Below are 22,844 nucleotides of genomic sequence, written 5' to 3'. Positions count from 1 at the left end.
CTTCTGACAACGTCGGCTGAATGGATCGTAGACTGCGGATCGACCGCATGCTTTTTTCCAGCCAGCGAGCGAGCAGTGTTTGCAACATGTCATGATTTTGTGATATCGGTACTCGTGCGTTCGTCATTTTGAGTTGCTTTCCTTCAACAAATATCGATATTAACTAACCAATAAGAATTGTTGTGGGTGGGTACGGCCACCTATGGCCCAAGAGCTGCGTATTCTAAATAAGTTTGCATTACAGCCGGATCTACTCGTGAGTGCCTCATGCTTGGTTTTGCAAATCTGCATTGTTCCCAGGTGTCTTTGGGTAGAGCGTAACATGTGCTCTTCTTGATTGTTTTGTTTTTTGGTGGTGGTGGTTGGGGCGTGGGGGGGGTCTGATCTTCGCACTCATTGGTCACCTGGCGTGGAACAAACGCGCATCCCAAGTACAGACGATACGAGCAGATGATTAAAAATGAATCTTGGTGAATGAGTTATAAGATGCCCGCCGGCGAGATGGTCCATAAATCCCGTGCTAGGTCACACTGCCCAGCAGAGCCTGGGCTTGCTTATTAATAGCAATTTAAGTCTCCTTGCGTTTGATGCACTGCGGCTCTGGCTGGCCAGTCCGCTGCAGGCCGCTCCCCTCTGCACTGCGAGCACTCGCCCTTTCCGCCATCCCCCACCCCCCACCAAACCCCCCACCCCACATCACGGTTTCAGGGCTGCACTGTCACCTGCTGGTCATGGCTGGCATTGCGAAGATTCTGCTCCAACCAATGTGCCGGAATCATCTTCTCACTGGGGCAAAGATTATGAAGAAAAAAGAAAAAAGTTGCGAGCATAAACGCTGTGCCGCTGCATTCATATGCTGATATGGCCATTAGGCCCAGACTTTATACAAACGCTCCATTATTTAGGTGTGATGGGGGAGAGCTAAGCCTTTAAGAGTGGCTTAAAAACTCCCATAAGACATGAAGTCATGCCCTACTTTTCGCCCTTCTACACCCCCGCCCCCCCCCCGCCAAAAAATATCCACCATTGCCTTTAATAAATAAAACTGAGAACAGTGCCCTACTCTAGTTCTAAATCGCCCAATGTTTTTTTTTAAATCTTTTTGATGAGGATTTTTAAGTGTGGCGAATTGTCTCAGCAGAGTGCAACCCAAAGCTTCCAAAATTGAATTATCTTGTGTGGTTTCAACTCCCAGGTTGAAATCTCAGCTCAGCCTTTCTTACTTGTCAAGTTTTCTCCTGGTATGCCATCACTTGTTACATCACTAATGTTACCTTACAGATACCATCATGAAAGACTTAAAATAGTACTGATCTCTCAGTGCAAACCTTCTTGAGTTCAATGTATGCTTTGAAGTCACTCAGCATCTCTGATTCTGGATTGGGCTCAACTTTAAAGGTTCCTCAATACTAAATATTTCCACTCCCACCCTGTAAAAGTGTATCTTTATTTCTCTTTGTGTACATCTTTGCACCGGGATTCTCTTTAAACTTTAAAGTAGTCGTAAAGAGCTATTTGCTCCGTGGGGATTATTCGTCACTGAAATACCTTGTTGCGCTCTCTGTAATCTTTCTGAGCGCTCATTTTCTTCTCGCTATCTTCACTCACACATTACCCCTCCTACCAGGTAAATTAAGATTTTTGGCTCGGAGGCAAAAAATGTCATTTCATCATGTCATCACCCTTTTTTAAAAAAAAATATCAACAGGATTATATTGACAGAGAGGATTAATTTGTCCTACGTGGAACATTATGAATCTTCTAGGCAGGGTGATTTTAGTAAATTACTATTAGCTCTTCATGCACGCCCATCCCCTCCTAAAGCCATATCGCTGTCCCTTCTGCACTGCCACAAATTAAGATACTGTAATGGGCTGCTGACAAAGAAATCCACCGGCTGATGAATAGGCTTTATTGGTCCAAAGTGAGCCGTGCTTGTGGTGTTCATAATGGGGGGGGGGGGGGGGGGGCGCTAAATGAATCAATGTAAATGCAGTTGTCATGCTGCACACCCTTCTAATGATTGAGTCTATTCCATTGAATTGCTGCATAGTCACCGTGTTCTAAGCTTCATATTGACCAGGTTTGAATACTAATTCCTGACTCGCAAACGACATTCACTCATATTTTTCTGAGAAACTATTCTCTTATTTAAATCTCCCCCCGTCGAATTGGATTTAATACTTATAACTAAATGACTTTCCTTGAAGGACATTTGGTTTGCTTCTTTTAATGCAACCGCAGCTTTGTTGTCGTTTATTTATTTATTTATTTTTTTATGAAGACGTAATAAGACGCTGGCGGATGTAATTTCATGCTTTTGTACTAATGTAGACGTTGTCTAGTCAGCTGTCCTTGGCCGCCTCCTTTTGGCTGCACGGCTTGATGACGCTGGTGCCTGTATAAAATATGAACACAAGGTGGTGCTCTTGTTGTCGAGAAAAGCTTCTTGTCCGCCGGGTGCGAGTCTTCTGTGGAGGACGATGAAGCTTTTCCGACTGATAATCAAATCATGAAAAAATATTCCTCCATATTTCCATCACATACAAATGGCAACCTAATGGTTAAGAAATAAATATGACACTGGTCCAATGGATTTTTTTTCATTTTTATTTAGAGATGCAAGTAAACTTTTCTAGATTTTATTTTATTTTTTAATGTAGCTGTAAAAAAGGGTGCGTGGTGAGGTATTTGAGTCATCATTTTCTGTAGCCTATTAGTATTTGGCCGTTGATGTACTACTACTGAATCCAGATTAGCGTTTTATATTTATATAGAGTAATTACTAGTTTTCATTTAATTATATTGGATGGATATTAAAGTGACATTTTTTTCCCAGAATTTGTGGCACTTCCTAGAGGCCAAGAAGGGGTCTCTTGCATGTGTTCATCCTGCCTGTTGATTCCCAGCATCTATTGAACGTAACTTGTAAGCTACTTTTAAAATCAAGTAATCGGTAATGTTACTTTTAATGCCAGGTGATGTGTGAAATAAATCAGTTAATTTTCAAGGTAACTGCGGCGACCCTGAACTAGACTCACCAAATGCCCTTCACAAAGCTAGAATTAAAAAATAAATAAAATCCAGTTGCATCACCTGATCAGTTTACATGATATCGCAAAGGTATGCGGGCATGCAATGCCCTGCTCTTTGTTGTCTTTTTGCATTTTGGATGAGCCGACAAAGCTTGAGCTTCCCCACCTCCGAACGCTTGCCCGACTCGCTTTTTCTGTGGCCCTCACCGGTGACCTGGCCGTGCCCAAGTCATTTCAATCTAAATGCAAATTTCATCAGCCTCTCAATAAGAAGACTGATATGAGTGTCCGAGTCGATGTGTCGTGTGGTCATGTCGGTCTCAAGAATGTCGAGTCTGCGCTCTTTAGTCATGACTAAAGAGCGCAGACTTGACATTCTCCCGGATTGCGTTTCCTTTTTTTCCTACCTGATAACTCGTTCTCATTCAGACCAATTTACATGTGTTTCTTTGATGGGTGTTGTGCGTTTGAATCCATCTGCATTGTTTGACAAGAAACCATACTTATGTTATATATTGAGGACTATGTTGCAGGTAACGCTGTAGTGATCCAAATTAGGATTGTTTGGCCTGGCCCCACCCATCCTTTTTGGCAATTTTCCTCCAGAGAAACCCTCCAAATGAAACCTCATTAGTCGTCCATATGTTGTTTCGCCTTCCCGAGCACTCTTGCCCCTGCTCTGCCGCAGCTCACTGGGACTCTGCACATGTTTACAAGACCAACAGAAAAACCCGCCGCTGATAAATATATCCTCCACCCTTTGACATTTCTCTTCCCCTCTGCCTGTGCCAGAACCTCCATTTTTGCCCTGTTGTTGTCGGGTTAGGTGAGGCGGGATAGAGGGATGACTGGTGAGGTATGCGTGAGGCAGCGAGCATGGGGGCTGCATAGAGGAAGCTGAGAGAGGAGTAAGAGCACCCCGGGGAGGCTGCGCTCTCGGGGTGGTTAACATGCAGGTTGCATATTTCTGAATTGCAGAGCAGCCTTGTCTCTCCACGCTGGGTCACTCAAGCCCTTCCTCACGAGTGTTTGTTGCATTCCTGCACAAGTGGGCAGGGGAAGTGTGCATGTGCATGCCTGCACATAAACACGGGCATGTATTTATGCTGGCAAATGCGAATCTCTGATTGGGGGTGGCTGCGGTGGGTGTGATTTCTCTCTCTCTCTCTCTCTCTCTTTCTCTCTTCCACACGCACTGCAGCAAGAAACACTCATCAAACTGCAACACGCATCCCACAGAAGTCCTGCGATTGAGCAGCAGTAGTAGCAGCAGCATAGCCCGGGCCTCCTGTCAACACCCCAGACGTGACACAGCCAACAGCTAAACACTCTGCTCCCGTGCTAGCAATTCTCTCAGGTGGGGCCTCTAAGGTCTGCCAAAGGAAGGCTCGCACCACAGGACATGATTAGTTCTTGCCAGGGATTGGCTCTCACAATCGCTTAGATGCCCCTTTTGTGTCTTTATCTCTTTTTCTGTAACATCTATCTGGCATTTGTTGTAAAAGTTAAGTATTCTGGCCTTTGTGTGTCCTCGGGTGGTCCCACTCTACTCACTACACTACACGTCATCGGACGTGCACCGCGCACCGTATAAACTTCTCTTCCTTGAGCAGCTTTGTCGTCGTGGTTGCCATTACAGTGTGGCAGCAACACTATTGCCAGCCACTTTGCTTTCATCATCCAAGAACTCAGCATGGTGCTGAATGCTGGGGGGGGGGGGTCATCCCCAGGGTGACTTCATGACTGAGTGGTGTTGCACTTTGCAGATTCAGGTTCACCAGCCGCAGCTTAGAATAGATCCACTTTAGGTCTTCCTGAGCAACATCGGCTCAATCTCGAATGGAATATGGAATATGCTCTGTAGGATGTTCGCCCCGCCCCCCCCCGAACTTCTACATGTACATCCTGCGGTCCTTGAGGAGCAGTGGCCCACAAGCGAGGCACTCTGCTTCTGCTCGAGATGGCTTCACGGTTGATCTCTGGCCTCACTAAACCCATTAGCGGCACTTTTAACTCATTCGGGCTTGTGGGGTTTTCTCAGCTGCTCTCCGCGCGTTCACTTTGGCTGACCACGCAGCAACGCCATGTGCACCAAATCGCGATGGATTTGGCATTTTGAATGATAATTATTGTATTGTACCAGCGATTGTTAGCTTGGTAGGGAAGAGGAAAACACAGTGGTGGGCTGACCGTGGTGACATGACGCTCCATGGCATTCTTGGCAAATGCAATCAGTGTGTGAACATGGGCACGGTAATCTCCGGGAACTTGGGCAAGCATTTTTTTTTTTTTTGGTCCTTGGTGAAAGGTGTCTTTGCCACGCTAATTCCATTACTCGGGGTTGAGAAGCAAAAGAGAGGGCAACAGTGAGCCAGGAGTAACTCATTGTCACGTTGTTGGCGGGCGACCATTACAACCGCGGTGGCATTAGCGTCCTCTGGGGTTGTGGCCAAGCTCCACTGGTGGGGAAGCAGAGCGCGGACAAACTGCTATCAGTAAGCGAGGAAAATCCTTTCTGCCTCTGGAGCCAAAGCACGGTAATCTTCGGTTGAGGAAAAGGAGAAAGTGGGTAGGCAGGGCACGTACTGGTGCGAGAAGCTGACGCCGGGAGAAGGAAGGAGGGATCGGCTGAGCCAAGCATCACCGGTATTTTCTCAATCAACGCAAAAGGGTTGCTGTCTCCGAGGCCAGTTAGAGACAGGAAGCCGTGTGCGTTTTCGAGCTACGAAATTTCGAACCGGTACTTGCACCAGAGCTCTGGCCGTGGTTGAGGCTCCAGCTATGACTTTCTGTCATGACAAAATGGGCGCATTGAAATTGTTTGCGCCCCTTTCAGTGTGCAAGGCATGAAGTTCAAGATTATTTAATTTCGATTTCTGATAGAGACCACAAAAAATAAATAAAACATAATTTTGCTGCTGTGAAACCAAGGACAAGACCCCCCCCCACCGTATTCAATTATGGATATATTTATGTGGGCATAACTTGAACAAATTGAGCCTTTCAAATCGTAAAACCACACATTGATGTAAATACCTTGTCCCGTTTGCTTAGCGTCCTCATAATTTCCATTCCGACACGAGATTGCAGCGTTCCGCCTTCGCCCACTCGAAAGCTATGCTTTTATTGGTTGCGTGTTTACCCCTCCCTGAATGATTTCTTTTCTGCATGGCCGACTCATTTTTGCCAAGGGTGTGAGTCAGGGCTGTGTCCCGGGAACAGCAAAGTCCATCGAGGGCCCTAGCAGGGGGGTCAGCGTGCGCTTGCCTGACGGTTCTCCTCTGTTGAGGCGAGGCCCATCCGGATTTACCTGTGGACAGCCCCCCCCCCCCCCCCCCCGGGGAGCGCTTCGGTGAAAGATTGACTGCGAACAGAGCGTCAGGAGCTTCCGTGATTCTCGTAGGGCCAGCACACGGCTCGGATGAGTAATATGTCACGTACTGGCTGACTGCGGGCCTCTCTTCTTCCCCCGCATCATCTTCGCTTGGCAGATAAAGGAAAAGGGGGAGAAAGTGGAGTTTGAACAGGAGAAAGGATCAAATGTTCCCGACGTTGGACCGAGAGCATGTTGTGCGCGTCTGCACACGTGCTTGCGCAAAAGCGCACAGCTGCGAGTGCATTCACGTGTCCCCATGTTGCTGTGGCGCTGCGATGAGGGGTAATGGGCTGCAGGAGAGAGCTTAGTGCGGCAAAATGTCTCATTGAGTCAGCCGTTGCAACTGATCTCATGCCCGGCCAGGTCCGCCCTCCCTTTTTTCTCTCTCTCTCTTTCACATGCTACTTCTATCACTTTCACTCTCTTCTTTCTTTCACTCGCTGTTTCTTTACAGTGTCACACTTAGTCTTTCTCTCTCAATGCGCTTCTCACTTTCTTCCACCGTCTCTCACTTTCTTTGCTCTCTCTCTCTTTTGTGCCCTCACTTTTATTCTCTCATTCATTCTCTCTCTCTCGTTCCGTTTCCCTTCTTCCTCTCTGTCCTTTTGCCACCAAACCCCTGCACCATTTTGAGTCTGCTACAGAGCCGGCAGCGCCGGCCCCAGTCGCACGCTAACCAGATTACCTGAAATCGTCACTGTCATTATCCCACATTGGGCCCATCGGAGCTTGAAAGTCACTCCCAACTTCTCAAACGGTTAATAGGTATGTGTAGAGGAGAGATTACGTTCCAAAGGCGACCTGGCGTCTGACAAATCCCCAATTTTTCTTTCTTGTTTTTTTTTTCTTTAATCCCTTCCAGATTTATATGTCAGATGTGATGGCAATAGTCAGCCAAAAGTGTATCTGGAACATTTGTGTGTGTCTATCAAACCGCGGGAATAATTTCATCCACAAAATGCTGAGAAGTACTATTAGTGGTTAATTCGGAACACAGCCACATCCCCGGTTATTAGAGGGGTTGCACACTTGTGCGACAACATTATCTCTGTTGTTTTTGTACTTTATTTCTCGAATAGAGTTCAGTTTTTCATTTCAAGTTGTGTAGGTTACAGGTCAGATTAAAGGTGGGAATTTTTTTTTTATGATTTATCTCTGTCTCATTTTTCTTTTTTTTCTTTTTTTTACACCAAAAAAAAGGTGGCATTTTAACAGAAGTGCGTGGACTTTTTAAATCCACTTTATATTCATTTCTGTACCTGCCTTAAGTAGATCATCAATCAGCACTGGTCTGGATGACTGAAAATATGCTTGTTGAACCGCAGCTTTATTAATAAGGGTTAAAGCGAGTCTGGAAAAACAAGGACTAAATCCGAGTACCAGCTGGGGTCCCATATACAGGCGTCATCTTATATACTGCCAGTTTGTTTGAGGTTGTTTGTAGCTGTCACTTATGATGTGCTCAGAATGTCGTAAAGGCAGCCAAGTCTGTGCCTGTACACAAACATTGCATCAGACGTGTCACTTTCAATAGATAGAGGGGGCATCGATGGACGCGTGCCTGAGCCTCGCTCTGCTAGAGAGCCACGTCGGTCAGATAATTAAGGCATCCATAATAACATCGGTGGATCTTAAATTCATTTAAAAACGGCTTCGGGGGGGGGGACGGGACTCCAAGTGTTTGTGCGGTCATTCTAAAATCTTTCAGGCTGAGAATTAACATCCAGATTCCAAGGTCGTGGAAACGAAGACTGTTTCGGTGTAGAAATAAAGATGAAGATACGTGCAATGAGCATGCCAAGCCAGTAGCTGGCGCTGTCACTTATGAGAGAAACAAGACCAGCTGCTGGTCCATCCTGATTAAATTAGCTTTTGAATAATTGCCGTCAAATTTTTGGATATCATAGGCTAAAAAAAAACCTTCAACTAGAATAATACTCTGCAGAGTAGAAGAATGCTGCCGGTTGATGTTGCCTCCCACAATTTCGGTAGAATCTTGTCTGATTACTGTCTCCAAAACCAAGCCCAGCCGATTAAGTGTCTGCTGCTCATTCGCAGATGGGTAATTGTTGTTGTTTTTTTTTTCTTCCCCCACTCACCTACTCCCCGAACATTGGCGCCAATGCAGTCAGGTGTTCCGTGAAAGGCATCGTGGGATAATATCAACTCAGCCTCAGGGTTTTTTTTTCTTGTTTTCCTTCACCCCACCCCTTATTTTAATTAAAGAACAGCTTGTCCTCATCAGTAGGGCGACTTTCCAAGACAACATATGATTGGCTAGAGAAGCAACAGGTCCAATCGTCTGCTACAGATAAGCAGGCCAACCAAAACACACACACACACACACACACTACTATGGATGTGTGGCTATTCGACAAAGCACATCATGCGAGTAAAAAAAGCGATGCTAAAGCGGAACGTATAGCTGCACGCGCCATGCTTCCTGATGTTTTCCTTTAGGAATGCTTCCTCACTGAGGTGGAAGCAAAGGCTTGGGAAACCTTCGAGACGTGCCCTGCATGTTTGATGAAAATGGGTGGCTAATGCACCTCTTTCCATTCTCCTGACGGGGAAACGTCTTAGAAGCATTTCCAGAATTCTCCCGTGATCCCAGTTGTGAAATACAGTGAAACCTCCAAAGTCGAACAAAAAATGTTGGGCCACAAGCTGATTTGTTTTGATTCCCAGACATTCCTTCCCTAGGATGTAACGTGAATTTATTATTTTCAGGCTAACGCTGTCGCCATTATGGATTAATTTATGGTATGATTGTATCCGTGGGCCCTGTGTTTGCTTGGCAACAAGCCCACAGCGTACCCCGCCTCTTGCCAAGTCAGCTGGGAAAGACTCCAGCTTGCCCGGCGACACCGTACAGTACGTTAAATATAAGATGTGTTGTATTGTACAGTATTAGCGAATGGATGGATGAATATTGCTCATGTTGTACTGAGCAAACAGACCTGTTCCCATTTGTCAGTATGTTCGGCGGGAAACATTTGCAGTTTCCCTCTCACTGGCTCCTTTCTGTCATGACATCACCCGAAAAAAAAAGTGTTCAACTTCAAATTTGACCACTTTTAGGTCGTTCCACTTCGGAGGTTGACTGTATCCCCTCAGGATCCCCCCCACCGCTTTTTCTTTCTTCCTCCCGTATATTGTGGAGATTGCAGCCCCTGACATACAGCATGTCACGTGCCTATAGATCGGGCCCTCTCTTCTTGCCCTTGGCCTTACATCTGCATCTTGTGGACGGGAAAGGAAGTGAATCACCAGCGGGAAGAACATGTTTACTGCTTCCTCCGTCAGCTGGGGGCTCTCCTTATTATTGTGATGGATGGTAGGGGAAAAAAGGAGAGCGATGGCCCTTGCCTCCTCATCACCTCTCGGTGAGCAGCAAGCAGCTCAACTGACACTGAGGTAATTACCCCGCCATTATGACGAGCGGGCGCGCATACACGCGTTACGTCGACGCGGCCCCGTGCAAAACTCCAGATGGGGTTCCGCTTGGCGCCGGGCGAGGGAATTCTGCGAGCGTTTCGTTTGTTCGTGTGTCCTCGCGGCAGCACTTTGGGGGTTCTGCCTTTGTTTCGACATCCAAGATTAGAAATGGGCTCCAAAATGGATCTCTTGCGGAAGTGGATATAAAGCTCGTAATGTTGCAAAATAACTTCCATTTTTGTGCTCAATCTACTGTAGGTTTCTTGTCTTGCAGGTTGAAATGAAAAAATGCGTCAAGCAACCCGTCTCTGCGTGCCGCTCTGCCGGCTTCTATCCTCATGCCCGTCCAATTTAACGGGAGTAATGTCAGTTTCTTGGTCGGTTCATCTGAGACAACATGCATGAAGCGGGCCAATCAAGCGGCCCCATTTCTTCCATGTACGTGTGTGCTCGTGCAAATGAATTATGTATATTGATACCGAAGCTAGAGCATGGACACTTTTTTTTTTCTTTCCATGAGAACAAACGAGAAATTATACACAGTGGAGGCATGCAGCAAGTCTATTAATAGCAGCACAGCCTTTCTCGCCGGGGGATGCGGTTGCATTTTTACAGGTCAGACTGTGATCTTCTCCCATATATCTCAGCTTTGAGACAGAACAATGAAAAATGTCAATAAAAATGAACACATCTAATTTGCCTCCAACCAACAGAAAGGGGAAAAGGTTCTAATTCAGTCTCAGTCTGTCTCTGGAAAGATCATGACGTCAAATATGGAAGGTTTCGGAATCCAAGCAGGCTGCCCATTGATGAGACTAATTCAGTCACTCGGCATGCTTGATCCTGAGATGTGTGTCCACCAATTATGATAAAAATGGGTTATTACAAATGTATATAATAAACCAGACAGGTCGCTGTTCCTGGCGCAAGTAATTAAAGGTGACCCAAGGTACTGCCAGCACAAGGACTGTCTTAGTTGCTCCCTCCACAGTAACGTGTCTAATTCTGGTACTGTGTCAGTGGGCCAGCTGAGTGATGCACGCCTTCATGCGGTGATTGCTCGACATTCTACTCATCTCGTCTGCCCCCCCCCGCCTCCATCACCCCCCCCCCCCCTTTGCTCCATACCACCACTCCTCGTCCTCAACCTCCTCCCTCCTCTTTCTCTTCTTCCTCCATCCCCGCTTCATCCTCTTCCTCCCTCTCCCCAGCAAGTTCGATGCGATCGGCTCTGGGCCCTGCCGTGAGTTGTCGGTGCGGGCGACAGCGCTGCTGAACATGGCGTCGGACGGGATGATTTTAACAAACCACGACCACCAAATTCGGGTCGGAGTCCTGACAGGTAAGAAGAGAAACGCCGACCAGCGATCGTGTGTCGCCTTTTTTTTTTTTTTAATTACAACCGAAGCCGCTTGAATCTTTCCCATGTTTGCTGATGTCGCTGCACCCCGCATGTTCCGTCTCTTAATTAAAGACGAGCACTTTCTACGGTACGGTCCATTCCATCCGGTGCCGTGGATTTGCGGGGGTCTCAAGGTGGGCTCGGCGTCGCCGAGTGTCCGCTCGTGTCGATTCCCTTAAAGGAGAGGAAAGAGGTGGCCGGTTGATGTGTATTGAATAATTCATGCGCGGATCTGCTTTGGCTAAGCTGCAAATTACAACGGGCGCGCGCGGGCGTGTTGCGTGCGCGTTTCCTCGTGCAACGTATGTGGACACCTGCCGGTTTGATTGAATTCATTATTTGGCTGGAGGTGTTGCTCAAGGTGGCGGAGCGGATGAGCGCATCCTTGGCCTGTGCCGAAAATGCTCGTGTGTGTCACATGTGAGGGGGTTGGGGGGGAGGGGGGGTGCATGCTCACAGGACACATGTTGGATCCGTGGGGGCTGCAGACGCATCGTGCATGTTGGATGCCGGATAAGACAAGTATGCGTGAGTGTGTATGCGTGTGTTTGTGTGGATGGGGGGGCGGGGGGGGGGGGGGGGGGGTCCTCCTCCAGACACGATGACTGCGCGTCTCTCAGCAATGTTGGGAAAGGGATGTGTCGGATCTGTTGGCCGTCGTCCTTCGTTTTTTTTTTGGTTTTTTTTTACGCGTGTATAGCGGTGCACTCTCTTGCTTTGTCATGTTATCGTGGGCTTGTGCATGACCCCCCCCCCCCTCCCCACACCCCCACCCCGCGGCTAAATGCTATTTCAGAGGACGCGCCGTGGATGCGCGATCAAAGCTGTCCAGAGGAATATCCTCGCTATCGTCCCCCAGTCCCCCCCCCCCCCATTTTCCCCTCCTCTTCCTCTCCCCCACTCGTTCTGTGTGGGGCTGCCTCGATCAATATTTCAGGAAAGGCTGAGATCACACACATGCGGCAGACTTTATTTCCCCGCACATGGATGCAGTAGTGATGGCAGCGGTAGAGCTGTGGGCTAATGACCGTGTTCTGAAATTCTGCCAGGGAACCCTCCTCACCCAAAGAAAAAGAAAAAAAAAAAGCACCAGCGCAGCCTTTCGCCCCCGCATCATCATCACATTCTCCATCCCTGGCTGGAAACAGACTGACCGTGCTGAAATCGGGCCGCCCTGACCTTAGCATGCTAGTACCGAATCAGTCGCGGAGAGCAGAATAAACGCCAGTGCTTCAATTTGGATCCACTTTCACTTAGCGGAGGTGCTTTCATTGCGCAGCCAAGTAGGTTATGTTTTTATTGATCTTGCGTCGGGTGGGTGGCTGGGTATTTGAACACCGAACCTCAGAACTGTGAGGCAAACGCGCTGTCCTTCCAACTCTTGAAACGCAAGAATGCACATCTTCACTCAGTCTTCCTTGTTGCGGGAATGACACAAACAGATGGACTCAAAAGGCATGGCATCAGTCACGGAGAATCAAAATCACAGTCCTTTATCCAAATCAAAGTCTTTTGCAGCTATTTGAACACTAGATGAGAGTCCGAACAAGCCAGTGAGGCGGGGAGCAAAAAAAAAAAAAAAAAAGTCCAAAACCTGCTTGAAACCGGAAACATTTTCCGCTCCGTTTAAGTGACCAGTTCTCTCTCTCGTGACACTAGAACACAGTGGACGCTGGGGAAAAAAATTGGACACCGTTGGAGTAGTTCTCCTTTAAATGAAGCAGCTTAAGGGATGTGCACTATATCAGTTTTGGAGCAAAAAAAAAAGTTTTTGCTTGGTCACAGCAAATGGCAAAGTTGGGTTTAATATAATTTTTTCAAAGCAAATGAGCAATCTGTGTGGCAAAGGATAGCATTTTCCAGCGTCAAAGCAACAAGACTTAGACAAAATGATTGGCTGGTTCCCACCAAACTTTGGCAGTATGGATTACAAGCCAAAGAAGAACCCGTGCGGATCCGCATTTTCACATTCGGCAGCGTTGCAGCGAAGGCGCTTTTCAGCATTTTCCTCTCCTGATCCAAATTAGGATTGTTGGCCTTTGGTGGAGCTCTGCGCTCTACCGAGTGTTGTTCTAATTCCTCCATGTGTGGGCGGCTGTTTGCCTGCTCACCCACTGGAGGGTCTCGGTATACCCTGCCTCTTTTCTCTCCAGGCAGGTGACATGGAGCCCAGGGCCCCATCTCAGTTTGGACCCTGGACACGCAGCGCGGGAGAGCGTGGCTCGAATGATTGATCAACATCGGCGCTTGTTTGAACAGAAGGTTTGGTTTGGTCGGTTTATTTGCACGGAGGGTTGGGGGGGGGGGGCGTGTTGTCATTTGTCAAGGAGGTGACGCTCAAATTGTGAGCTTCTCTAACGGAGGATGAAAGCCTTTTTTCTTTGAACCTGCATGTTGATGTGTCCAGTCTTCTATCTGTTCAACTTGACTTTTAATTGACTTTTAATGAGCTTTAATTAGGCCACGTCTATCTCCCCGGCTCTCAATGTGACATTCAGTCACCTGAATTTGTTGGCCTGCACTCAGTGCTGTGAGCTGGCGTGTAAAGAAACGACAAAAAAATAAATGAAGATGTTTGTAATGTGTCGAGGCGCTTCCAAGTCTAATGTACCGTATTTATAATAACGTAGAGAGAGTATTCTTAAAATGCCTAGCTGCTAGTTTGGTGGACTTGCTGTGTACATTTTACCATTCGATGCAAAATACAATGCAATCAAACCGTTTCCATTCTGCCTCCCTGCTTGATTTTGTTCCACTAGGACTGAGCATTGAGCAGGAGGCCCGCTACCACAAAAGAAAAATCACCACCACCTCCCTCGCGTTCAAAATAAATATGGCTCTGATTGTCCGGTTGCATAGACAGGTTGTCAAAGTAGCGCTACGTTGGTCAGAACCTCTTTAGCCCCCCTGTGGAATTAATGAATATGTAATACCCCCCATAGTTTTGTATTAAGCTTTACTAAAAGTGGAATGCAGTCACGGCCAGCAAAGTGCTACCGGAAAAATATTTTTTTGGCGCTTTTCACAGTAGTAGGTCTAAGTGCGGCAGCTAGCTCGATCTGACCACACAGTTAGTTGGCTAAATAGATACTAATTAGCACACAGGTGTCAAACTTGAGGCCCACGGGCCTCATCCGGCCCGCCGCGTCACTTCATGAGGCCCGCGAAAGCAAAATCAAGCCTGTCAGCATCCATGATTTCTTGCCAAAAAGTTTGAACTTGTCATATGTCATAAATAATGGCGCGTTTGTCTAAATCCGTGGTGTGTGTGTGTGGAGCTTGTGTTGCATGATGGCTTGATTCTTGTTCCATGCAAAGCCAGCCCTAATGATGTATGGCTTCGCTACACACTGCAGACGTGCAACATTAGGGCATCGTTGTAAGTAAACTCCCAGGCCATCCTCACAACAAGTGATGTTCCAGGGAGCAACCCGGCAGCCAAACGCCACACATCTTTCCCTCGCCTCTCATTTGGTGTCACAATGTCTGCGTTCCCCCCCTCCCCCCCCCCCCTTTTTTTTTCTATTGCGCTTGGTTGTAACAGCTGAGAGCTGCTTGGCGATGCGTGGGCTGACCTCCAAACTTGCATGTTCATCAGAGAGACATGAATCGACAGCACGCAGCCTGGCGTCCTCAATCTCCCGTTTGGATGGAACGAACGAATGCTTTGGCTTGGTGGGATGACGGCTTTCGCTTTAAGTCAGGTCATCACGAACATTTACTTTGCATTCTGGAGTTTGTCTAAATGCTCCGACGATTAAGGCACTGCTCTATTACAGTGCAATCTCCCTGCACTGTACCTTCCTCTTCCTCGGTGAGCAATTTTGGGGGGGGATGTCAATTTACTGCACTGTAATATCTGTGTTTTGGATCTGCGTCTTTAACTCATTCACTCCCAAAGACGTTTTTAAACGTCTTTTCAGACTTGGTCCAGAATTGGCTGGTACTGAATGAGTTAAGAGGTGTGGCCTCATGGGTGTTGTCAGGAGCTGAAGTTGGTCTGCATGTGAGTCAGTCTGTGTGAGTCTTGCCCTGAAGCTCCTTGCGGTTGTTCTCATTTGACTAGTTGTGTGTTTGTGTGTGTGAGAAACTCCTCCTGTTCATAAATGGCTCAAATTGTTTCGGGGACTATGGCTCTCCTTGCCCACATTTGAAGGCATCATAGCACCTTGGCTAGAGTACCTTAATTGCCGTCCCCCGAGGCCCCGCATCATTTAGACGGTGACATAAAGTTTATGACGCTTGCCTGTAACAATCATTTTTGGCTCACAACACATCCCGCTCATCTGAAGACATTGTTGGAGTTTGAATTGGGCACGCTGGCCACATTTTGTCGTATCACCTCACATATTGGCAAAGGTCAAATGTGACGTGATGTATATGGATATATGTATATGTATATATATGTATATATGTATGTATATGCATATGTATGTATATATATATATATATATATATATATATATATATATATCTCAAAGTGGATGTTAACATTTGGATCACTGTTGCTAAGAGTGCAAAGGTGATTGTCGACCCACAAGTCAGATTTTTGTACCTTCTTGTCCTTCTCCTCCACTCTGACGTGATGCCGTTCGTCTGCGTATCCCCCGAATCTCATTTCAGCTCTGTTTCCCTCTCAATGACACCCTTGCATCTGTTCAACAATATGCCACGTCGACAAGACAATGGAATCCTTCCCAAAATCTCACTTGGTGCCTTTGCGTTTTGCCACGAATCCCTAATTGGTGTCTGTGTCGACCTTGATGCGGATGTTGCATAAAAGCCAGAACAACAGAAATCGGAGCTTCTCTGTACCTGTAAATGCTAAAAAAAACAATAATATGGCCATGTAGTCAAACGGGGGGCCTTGTCCTTCTTGGGTTGGATTTGCACTGTAACAAGATGTGGAAAGCACGCTGACCCTTCTTTCTCGAGTGCCCTCTCACTCTCTATGCATGTCCGCGCACACACAGCTGTCACAGCGGACGGCAGTAAGGCAGGCGGCCACGTGAGCTGAATAGACAATGGCGAAGCAGGGACACACAAACAGAATAAGAATTAAGTCCTCTCCGCGAAGGAATTATTTTCAGTGCTGAATCCGCCAAAGTGGAGCGGATTGTTGTCGTCGCGGCGGAGGGAACATTGAGACCTCGGCTCCTCCCGTTTCTTAGCACGCAGCCATCACTCTCCCCGTTCTGCCACAGTCCGCGCAAGTAATCCCCCTGGCCCCAAAACCGCGTCGCAGTCCGTCACTCAGGCGAGGCGTTAAACTTGTTAAGCTGCCGTCGCCGAAGACGAGAAGGTTGTTTGATATTCTTCTTGGGAGGTCAAAATGATTAAGTGAAGCTTTTTAGTGTCAATATCTGGCATGGTTTGATTTATTAAAAAACAAACACAAAAAAAAAAAACATTGGGCAATTAGTGCTAGATGCTCTTTTCATACTGGTGATAAATTCATGGTGGCATCATTTAGCATGCAGTTTGCAAATGTTTATTGATGAGGAAAGGAAGGTACACATATTTCACATACGTAAATTCAAAATGGAAAAAGATGTGAATGAAGATGATATAATATGTACATTTTACATGACGCCATCACAACGTCTTGAGTCCTGCTATCAGTTTACCTCTGACCTTCGTTGTACTCAGCCCACTTTTAAAAAAATAATTGTTCTAATCTATGTTAGTTAATTTAAAATCCAGAACTATATGAGGTGATCTTTTCCCATCGCAACTGTAAATGTTCTTTGTGGTTCCCTCCATGTTATTGTTGAGATGTTAATTACAAAAAGGTTAATTAATCGTGTGCCATTTTGGACAGAGTGGCATCTCATGAGGCATTATCTGCATAACCATAAACTCCATTGTACGACTGCAACATCTGGAGGGAATTAAAATGGGTGGGGGGGGGGGGGGGAGACCCACCTTGGTAAACGGAGGTCCACTGTAGTGGGTTCATTTATACTGTATGTTTGGGGGGGGATGGTCCATAATGGGGGTCAAACGCTAAAGAGTAAAGGCATTTGAGATTCACAGCTGTTTGTTTCTCTTTTTTTTTTTTTTTTTTTTTTTGCTGAGAGAAGACAAAGATTGAGTCCTTTGCTGCAAGTCAGTCCCTCCCGATAACCCGCACGAGGGGAGAAACTGTTGAGTGATTCCGATGAAGATTTAGATAAAAGATACGGTACTTGGTTTTAACTGATGACTTCCCCTTGTGGTCTGCCGCCACCGCAGGATCCTCAGCCGAGGTGTTAATTAGACCTGGGGGGGGGGGGGGGTGGGGGGGGAGTGGTGGAGAATGCAAGAGGGGGTGTCAAGTCAGCGGGGTTGGGGACTCGAGGAATGTCCGCTTAGCTGCCTTGCTGTTATCATATCCAGGTTGGCAAAAAATGAAGATCGCTTTTCTCTTGACGAGAAGACTATAATTCACGTTGTCTCACTCGCGTGCGCCTTTGTCAAACGAGATACTTTGTCGAAGGGTTTGTCTACCGGCGCTGCCATAACGAGAAGCTTGCACTGATGGTCGCCCGAAAGAATGTCCTGTCAGTGAATCATCAGTTCGACTTGAATTGATTAGTCTGACATTGTTCTCTCTGTCTAACACCCCCCCCCCCAAAAAAAATTATTTTCATGTGAAATTTAAATTAAAATTCACAAATTCCACTTACTACTGTATTCCAATTCTTGTATCGATGAAATGTTTCCAGATTACGATGTAAATCCCTTGCCTTGATTGTATCTGTTGACTGTCAATTTTTGCAATACAGTAATACACTTGTCCCCCCCCCACTCCCCTCCATAGAGAGTGCAAGGAAGCCACTTGTATTTTCCCCGCTCGTGTTTACTGTTGCCATGGAGATTGCCGACATTGCCTTCGTAATTGACGACGATTGCTGCAGTCGTTGGCCCGCTCATATGGTACATTAGTAACGTCAGTTGCTGTAATCACACCCATATCAATGATGATTAAAATCCAGTTTGACTAATCCCAATGCTTGAAAGTCCCCATTTCATCTCCTACATCTCCCCCTTTTTTTCCCCCCACTTGCTATTTCTGTTGCCATTGCCTCACTGCTCTCCCCTTCCTTTCGTACACCTTTCAAACTTTTTTTTTTTAATACCTACTTGCTGTCTGTCTGCACTCAACTCCTTCTCTGCGGACGCGAGCAGTAAGAGGGGTGCATATAGGTGTGAATAATGGAGGTGCGTTTGATGGCTGACCTTGTGTGTTTGCACGGTAGTGCGTGTGTGTGTGTGCGCGCACGGTCCGGGTGTTTTCACGCACTCCCTCAATTATTCAGCATCGCACCTTTACCGATTCTAGCAGCATATCGTGGAAAGCGATTTATTTCAGGATTTCTACTTTTAAAGACGTCAAACTCATATGATACAGATTCGCCCCACCGTAGGGGTTGAACAGACTAGTCGACTAGTTGAGGAGTGGACGGCAATGTCATTTAGAGCTTAAAGTCAGTGAAACAAACGCTTTTGTGATTTTTGGCGTCTCGGCTTGCAGTCGGATGATTTATGGAGGAATTCCAAGTTGCTTGTGTGTTCAATATGTTGCACAGATGAAATACAGGCTAGGTTCTCATGTTTGCGATTCTAAATTAGAATTTGAATTGGCTGTTGTCTGCCAACATGACTCATTTGAAGTCCACAAAGATCTGCCCAATTATTCCCCGTCACAGCTTTGTATCCCCGTCAAACCACAAAGACCTGAAATGCACTTGCTCCCCTCTCCAGGGGTTTCCCTCTTGCTTGTCCTTGCGCTGTCTTGTACATGTGTGAGTGTCTCCGCGAGGATAAGTGATGAGATGTGTGAAACAAAGCAAGTGGAGCACTCTATTAGGCAGCCCTTGCCTGCAGGCCACCAGACAACTCCGCTAGCCACACTGGTCCTCGCTGAAGTCAAACGTCACAGTCTGACTTGTTTGAGATTCCGTGAAGTACGGCTACTATTTGTTTTGGGCAGTGTGTGTGTGTGTGTGTGTGTGTGTGTCTCTCTCTATCTATATACACACACACACACACACACACACACACACACATACACACAGTAGCGATCATCACAAAACTATGTCACTGGTTGTCTGCCAATGAGATGCATGACCAAGAGATGAGGGTGTCCAAGATCGAGCGCGCATGTGCACTTGCTGACATTGTCCAGAGAATTGAATGTAATGAAGGTAGCTGCAAAGAGGCTGCTTCATTAGCAGGGGTTCTCTGGGCGTGTGTGTGTGTGTGTGTGTGTGTGTGAGAAACTCTGTATCTTGGGAAATAAGAGGAGCCGAATGGTTCACGCACACCCATGCTCTCTCTCTCACACACAAACACACATGCACACGCACGCATTACCAGCCACCCAGTCGCTCACCGACACACACACAGCAACAAGCATTGTTGTTTTTGCGTGCAATTTCAATCCATAAATTTCCTCTGTGCGTCTCTCAACGACGGCCACACTACTTTCGAAGACGGGAGTGTGCTACAAAGAGCAATGTTTTTGCCGCACAAAGCGACAGCGCATCGTTTGAAGGCCCCTCTCTGTGAATGGGGACTCGCTTCAAGCGGTATCGATAAACGACCGTTCCGAGTGACATATCAAACTGAAATGAGGAAGTGTCAATTTCGGGAACTGATCATTTGCAAGATTTGCATATTGCTTCGAACCGTTTCGAGAGTGCCCGGTCCGATTGGATGGGCGAATGTTGACTCAATGGGCCACATGCAGCGCATCAGAGCGTTGAATCTGGTCTGCCATGAAACTTGGAAAAATTACAAAAATCAAACCCCGGTCGATCCAAAAATGGGGATGATATATGCCTCTTTTTTTACCTCATGAATTCATCATGGCTCGCAGAGGACTGAAATGGGTTCTCAACCCCCGCTTGAGATGTTTTTCCATACGTTTATCATTTGGAACCTTGCACAGAGCCTCGTGTGAAGCAAACGTCATTTTAGCTTAGTGTCGTCTTTCACGTCAGACGGAGCACTCGAGATAATCTTGCATTAGCTGATTGGCCCCGTCCGATTGATTCATGCCGTCGTATCCCGGGTTCCTCAACCGCTTGGTATCCGACTGGAACTGTCCACCCGTCGTGCACTGCCGATGGACTTTTTCTTCTTCTTTTTCACTTCTGTATATGGAAATCAAATGAAGTGTTTCTGCATAATCCTGCGAGTGTGTCACTAACCACCACAAAGGACATGCCAGACGTTCTGTTGCCTCGCACGTTGCACTCCGGTGGAGGTATTTAATAATGGAGTTGTTGTTTGGACATGACCTTCGGAAGAGCGTCTTCCCAGTTTTCATCTCCTCCAAGACGTCACACAGTCAGAAAAAGTGTGCGGCTCCTCTAAAAGCTCCTGCGTCATTCCGGGCACAACTGAGTTCCCATTTCGCTTTGTTGCCCCGTATTTTACAGTGATTGTGGGCAGAGCGCTCTGAAACCTCAGCTGTGTCGGACGGGCTTTTGTTTTGCTCGGCTGGCATGAAATCAGACAGTGAACTGAGGGGTGGGTGACGGGGAGGGCAGTGAGTCGCTGAAATCCGACCAAGACGCGGCTGCTGTCTTTCACCGCATGCGGATCCTGTGCGCAAATGCGCTTTAACTTCTCACCTGGGCGGGATTGACGACGCAGGGGTTTCACTTTTATCAGCGGCCCAAATTGATTTCGACGTGCCGGCGTTGACTCCGGAGCAGGACTCGCAACCCTACCGTGACCCTTGACCTCTTTCACTTTGGATCCTCTCTCTCTCTCTCCCTCCTCCTTTCCCTTTGAGTGAGCGATCACAGAGCAACCATAAGAACGTTAAGTCTCCTCAATTACGGCATGTGAAGGGAGAAGGGGAGTGTAGGGAAAATTCTGAGGGGAGGTTTTAGAAATGTGCAGCTGTACTGATGCCGGTGTAAGGATGTTTCTATTTCAATCAATCGAGCGGTTCTCAAACTCATTTTGACTTCTGATAAAAGAAAGGTACGAATGGTGCACGAATAGAGGAGCTCAAGATTAGCCATATCTCTAGCTATGTCGTCCTAAACATGTTTGGGGGGCAAACAGTGGCTCATTTGCATTCCTCCCCTCCAGGAAGTAAGCTGTAAATATTGATCATTGCTTTCATTTGAGCAAAACACGTTAGCGACGTTTTCTCATGATGCACGAGAGCCGTTTTTGAACTTGTGAACAAAAAGGGCAAATTGGACTCACCTTTTGCATACACGCACCACCGCCCACTTCAAACGGTGTCCACTTTTGGCTTTTGCAGCAAATTACCCAACGATGGCTGATTGCACCGCATGCGCTCAGGAAAGCCCGATGCATATTTTTCTTGAGGTCTGCGTGTGTAAACATCTGTCGGAAGCGCCACGCAGCACCGACTTTCCGCGGGGCCATCAAAATGTAACGCGAGGTGCAGAAAAGGATGCCATACCTCCTATTCGGTAGGCGCAGGAACACGTCACATGCTACATGCACACACCCCCCCACACACACACACACAAACACACACCCACACGCATAGCCTTGCCCGACTTTGCTATTCATCATGCTGCTAGTCAGTATGAGCAACACTCAGAGCCGGTGATTTATGATTAATATTTGCGGAGGGGTGGCCTCTTATCAAGCCCCTTCAATGCATTGATTCCATTGATCAAAGGGGGTGAGGGGGGGGGGGGGGGTGCATCGAAGCAGGTAGGGTAGGTTGTGTGTGCGTAATTTGCAAACTGCAGGGCAATTCCAATGATAGTGTGGGAATTGAAAATTAGGAAGCGGGGGCTAGTAAAAGAAGTTTAGGGTGTCGTGTTCAAGGTCTCCGCTTTCCCTCGCGCTGTAAATTGTCTCTGGAGCTTTGCGCGTGGCTTCATTAGTAAGTGTCTTTTCAATATTTATGGCCTTATTAATAAAACATCAATACAAGAGGCCTTTGTGAAGAAATGCGGCACGCTGCCGTCTCAAAGTTCGGACGTTGGCTGGTTGTGGACGGAGGCTCAGGTGAGCAACGCGCACGACGCGGCGGTAAAAAGGATTGCCGTAGGTCATACAAAGGACATTTGGAAAGAGAAAAGCTCTGACGGGGGCCTCGTTTGCGAGCGATTGCTCGTTAATTGGGTTTTTGAATGAATTTAGTGGTGTCGGAGTGTGGATTGGTTTCGCTGGTGCTGCGTTTAAACCACAATCGTGTTTTATTCATGGTGGCCCAGCAAAGGTGCTGGTTGGAAACTGGAAAATGTTGTTCAACCACAAAACTGTCGGTGGTCAAAATGGTGGCGACCGTGTGGGAGGTTTGCAAACACGGATTCTCTCCCTCCTTTAACTTCATTACCGTTTCTCCATCACCTGATTCTGCCTTCCACTCTCATCTTCTTGGGCCCCCCGCTTCCCCCTCCTATACATTTTTATTAGTCCCCTGTGTTACATCTTCTCTACCTTAACCCCTTTCCAATCTTTTACCACCGATGCTGCTCCTCTTCCCCCTGCTATGGTCCCCCTCCTCTCATCCACTGCCAATTGGTCTCCTCCACAGCATGTCAGGGTTCTTTCCCACACCACCCTCCCTCAGGGGCATTTGTTACCCCCCCCCCCCCCCCCC

At 47.2% G+C, this 22,844-nt stretch overlaps 1 protein-coding gene across 11 annotated transcripts in view; it reads left to right on the top strand.

Moving 5' to 3' along the window:
* Positions 1-11,023: 11,023 nt before the first annotated feature.
* The window catches only part of gphnb (gephyrin b), a 52,150-nt gene continuing 40,329 nt past the window's right edge, over positions 11,024-22,844 (top strand). For 5 of the 11 annotated variants that reach the window (XM_086099953.1, XM_086099952.1, XM_086099948.1 and 2 more), the window contains exon 1: positions 11,026-11,191. In XM_086099953.1, coding sequence (XP_085956079.1) covers positions 11,128-11,191 — 64 coding nt within the window. In that variant the 5' untranslated portion in view covers positions 11,026-11,127. Of the gene's footprint in view, positions 11,192-22,844 lie in introns of all 11 variants that reach the window. The other 6 variants (XM_086099951.1, XM_086099949.1, XM_086099950.1 and 3 more) reach the window with 2 other exon arrangements.

Source organism: Hippocampus guttulatus, chromosome 20 (assembly GCF_054856545.1).
Source record: "Hippocampus guttulatus isolate MCC_2025c chromosome 20, RoL_Hgut_1.0, whole genome shotgun sequence".
NCBI lineage: Eukaryota > Metazoa > Chordata > Actinopteri > Syngnathiformes > Syngnathidae > Hippocampus > Hippocampus guttulatus.
Note: the sequence above shows the minus strand (reverse complement) of the source record. Positions and strands in the feature narration are given on the sequence as shown.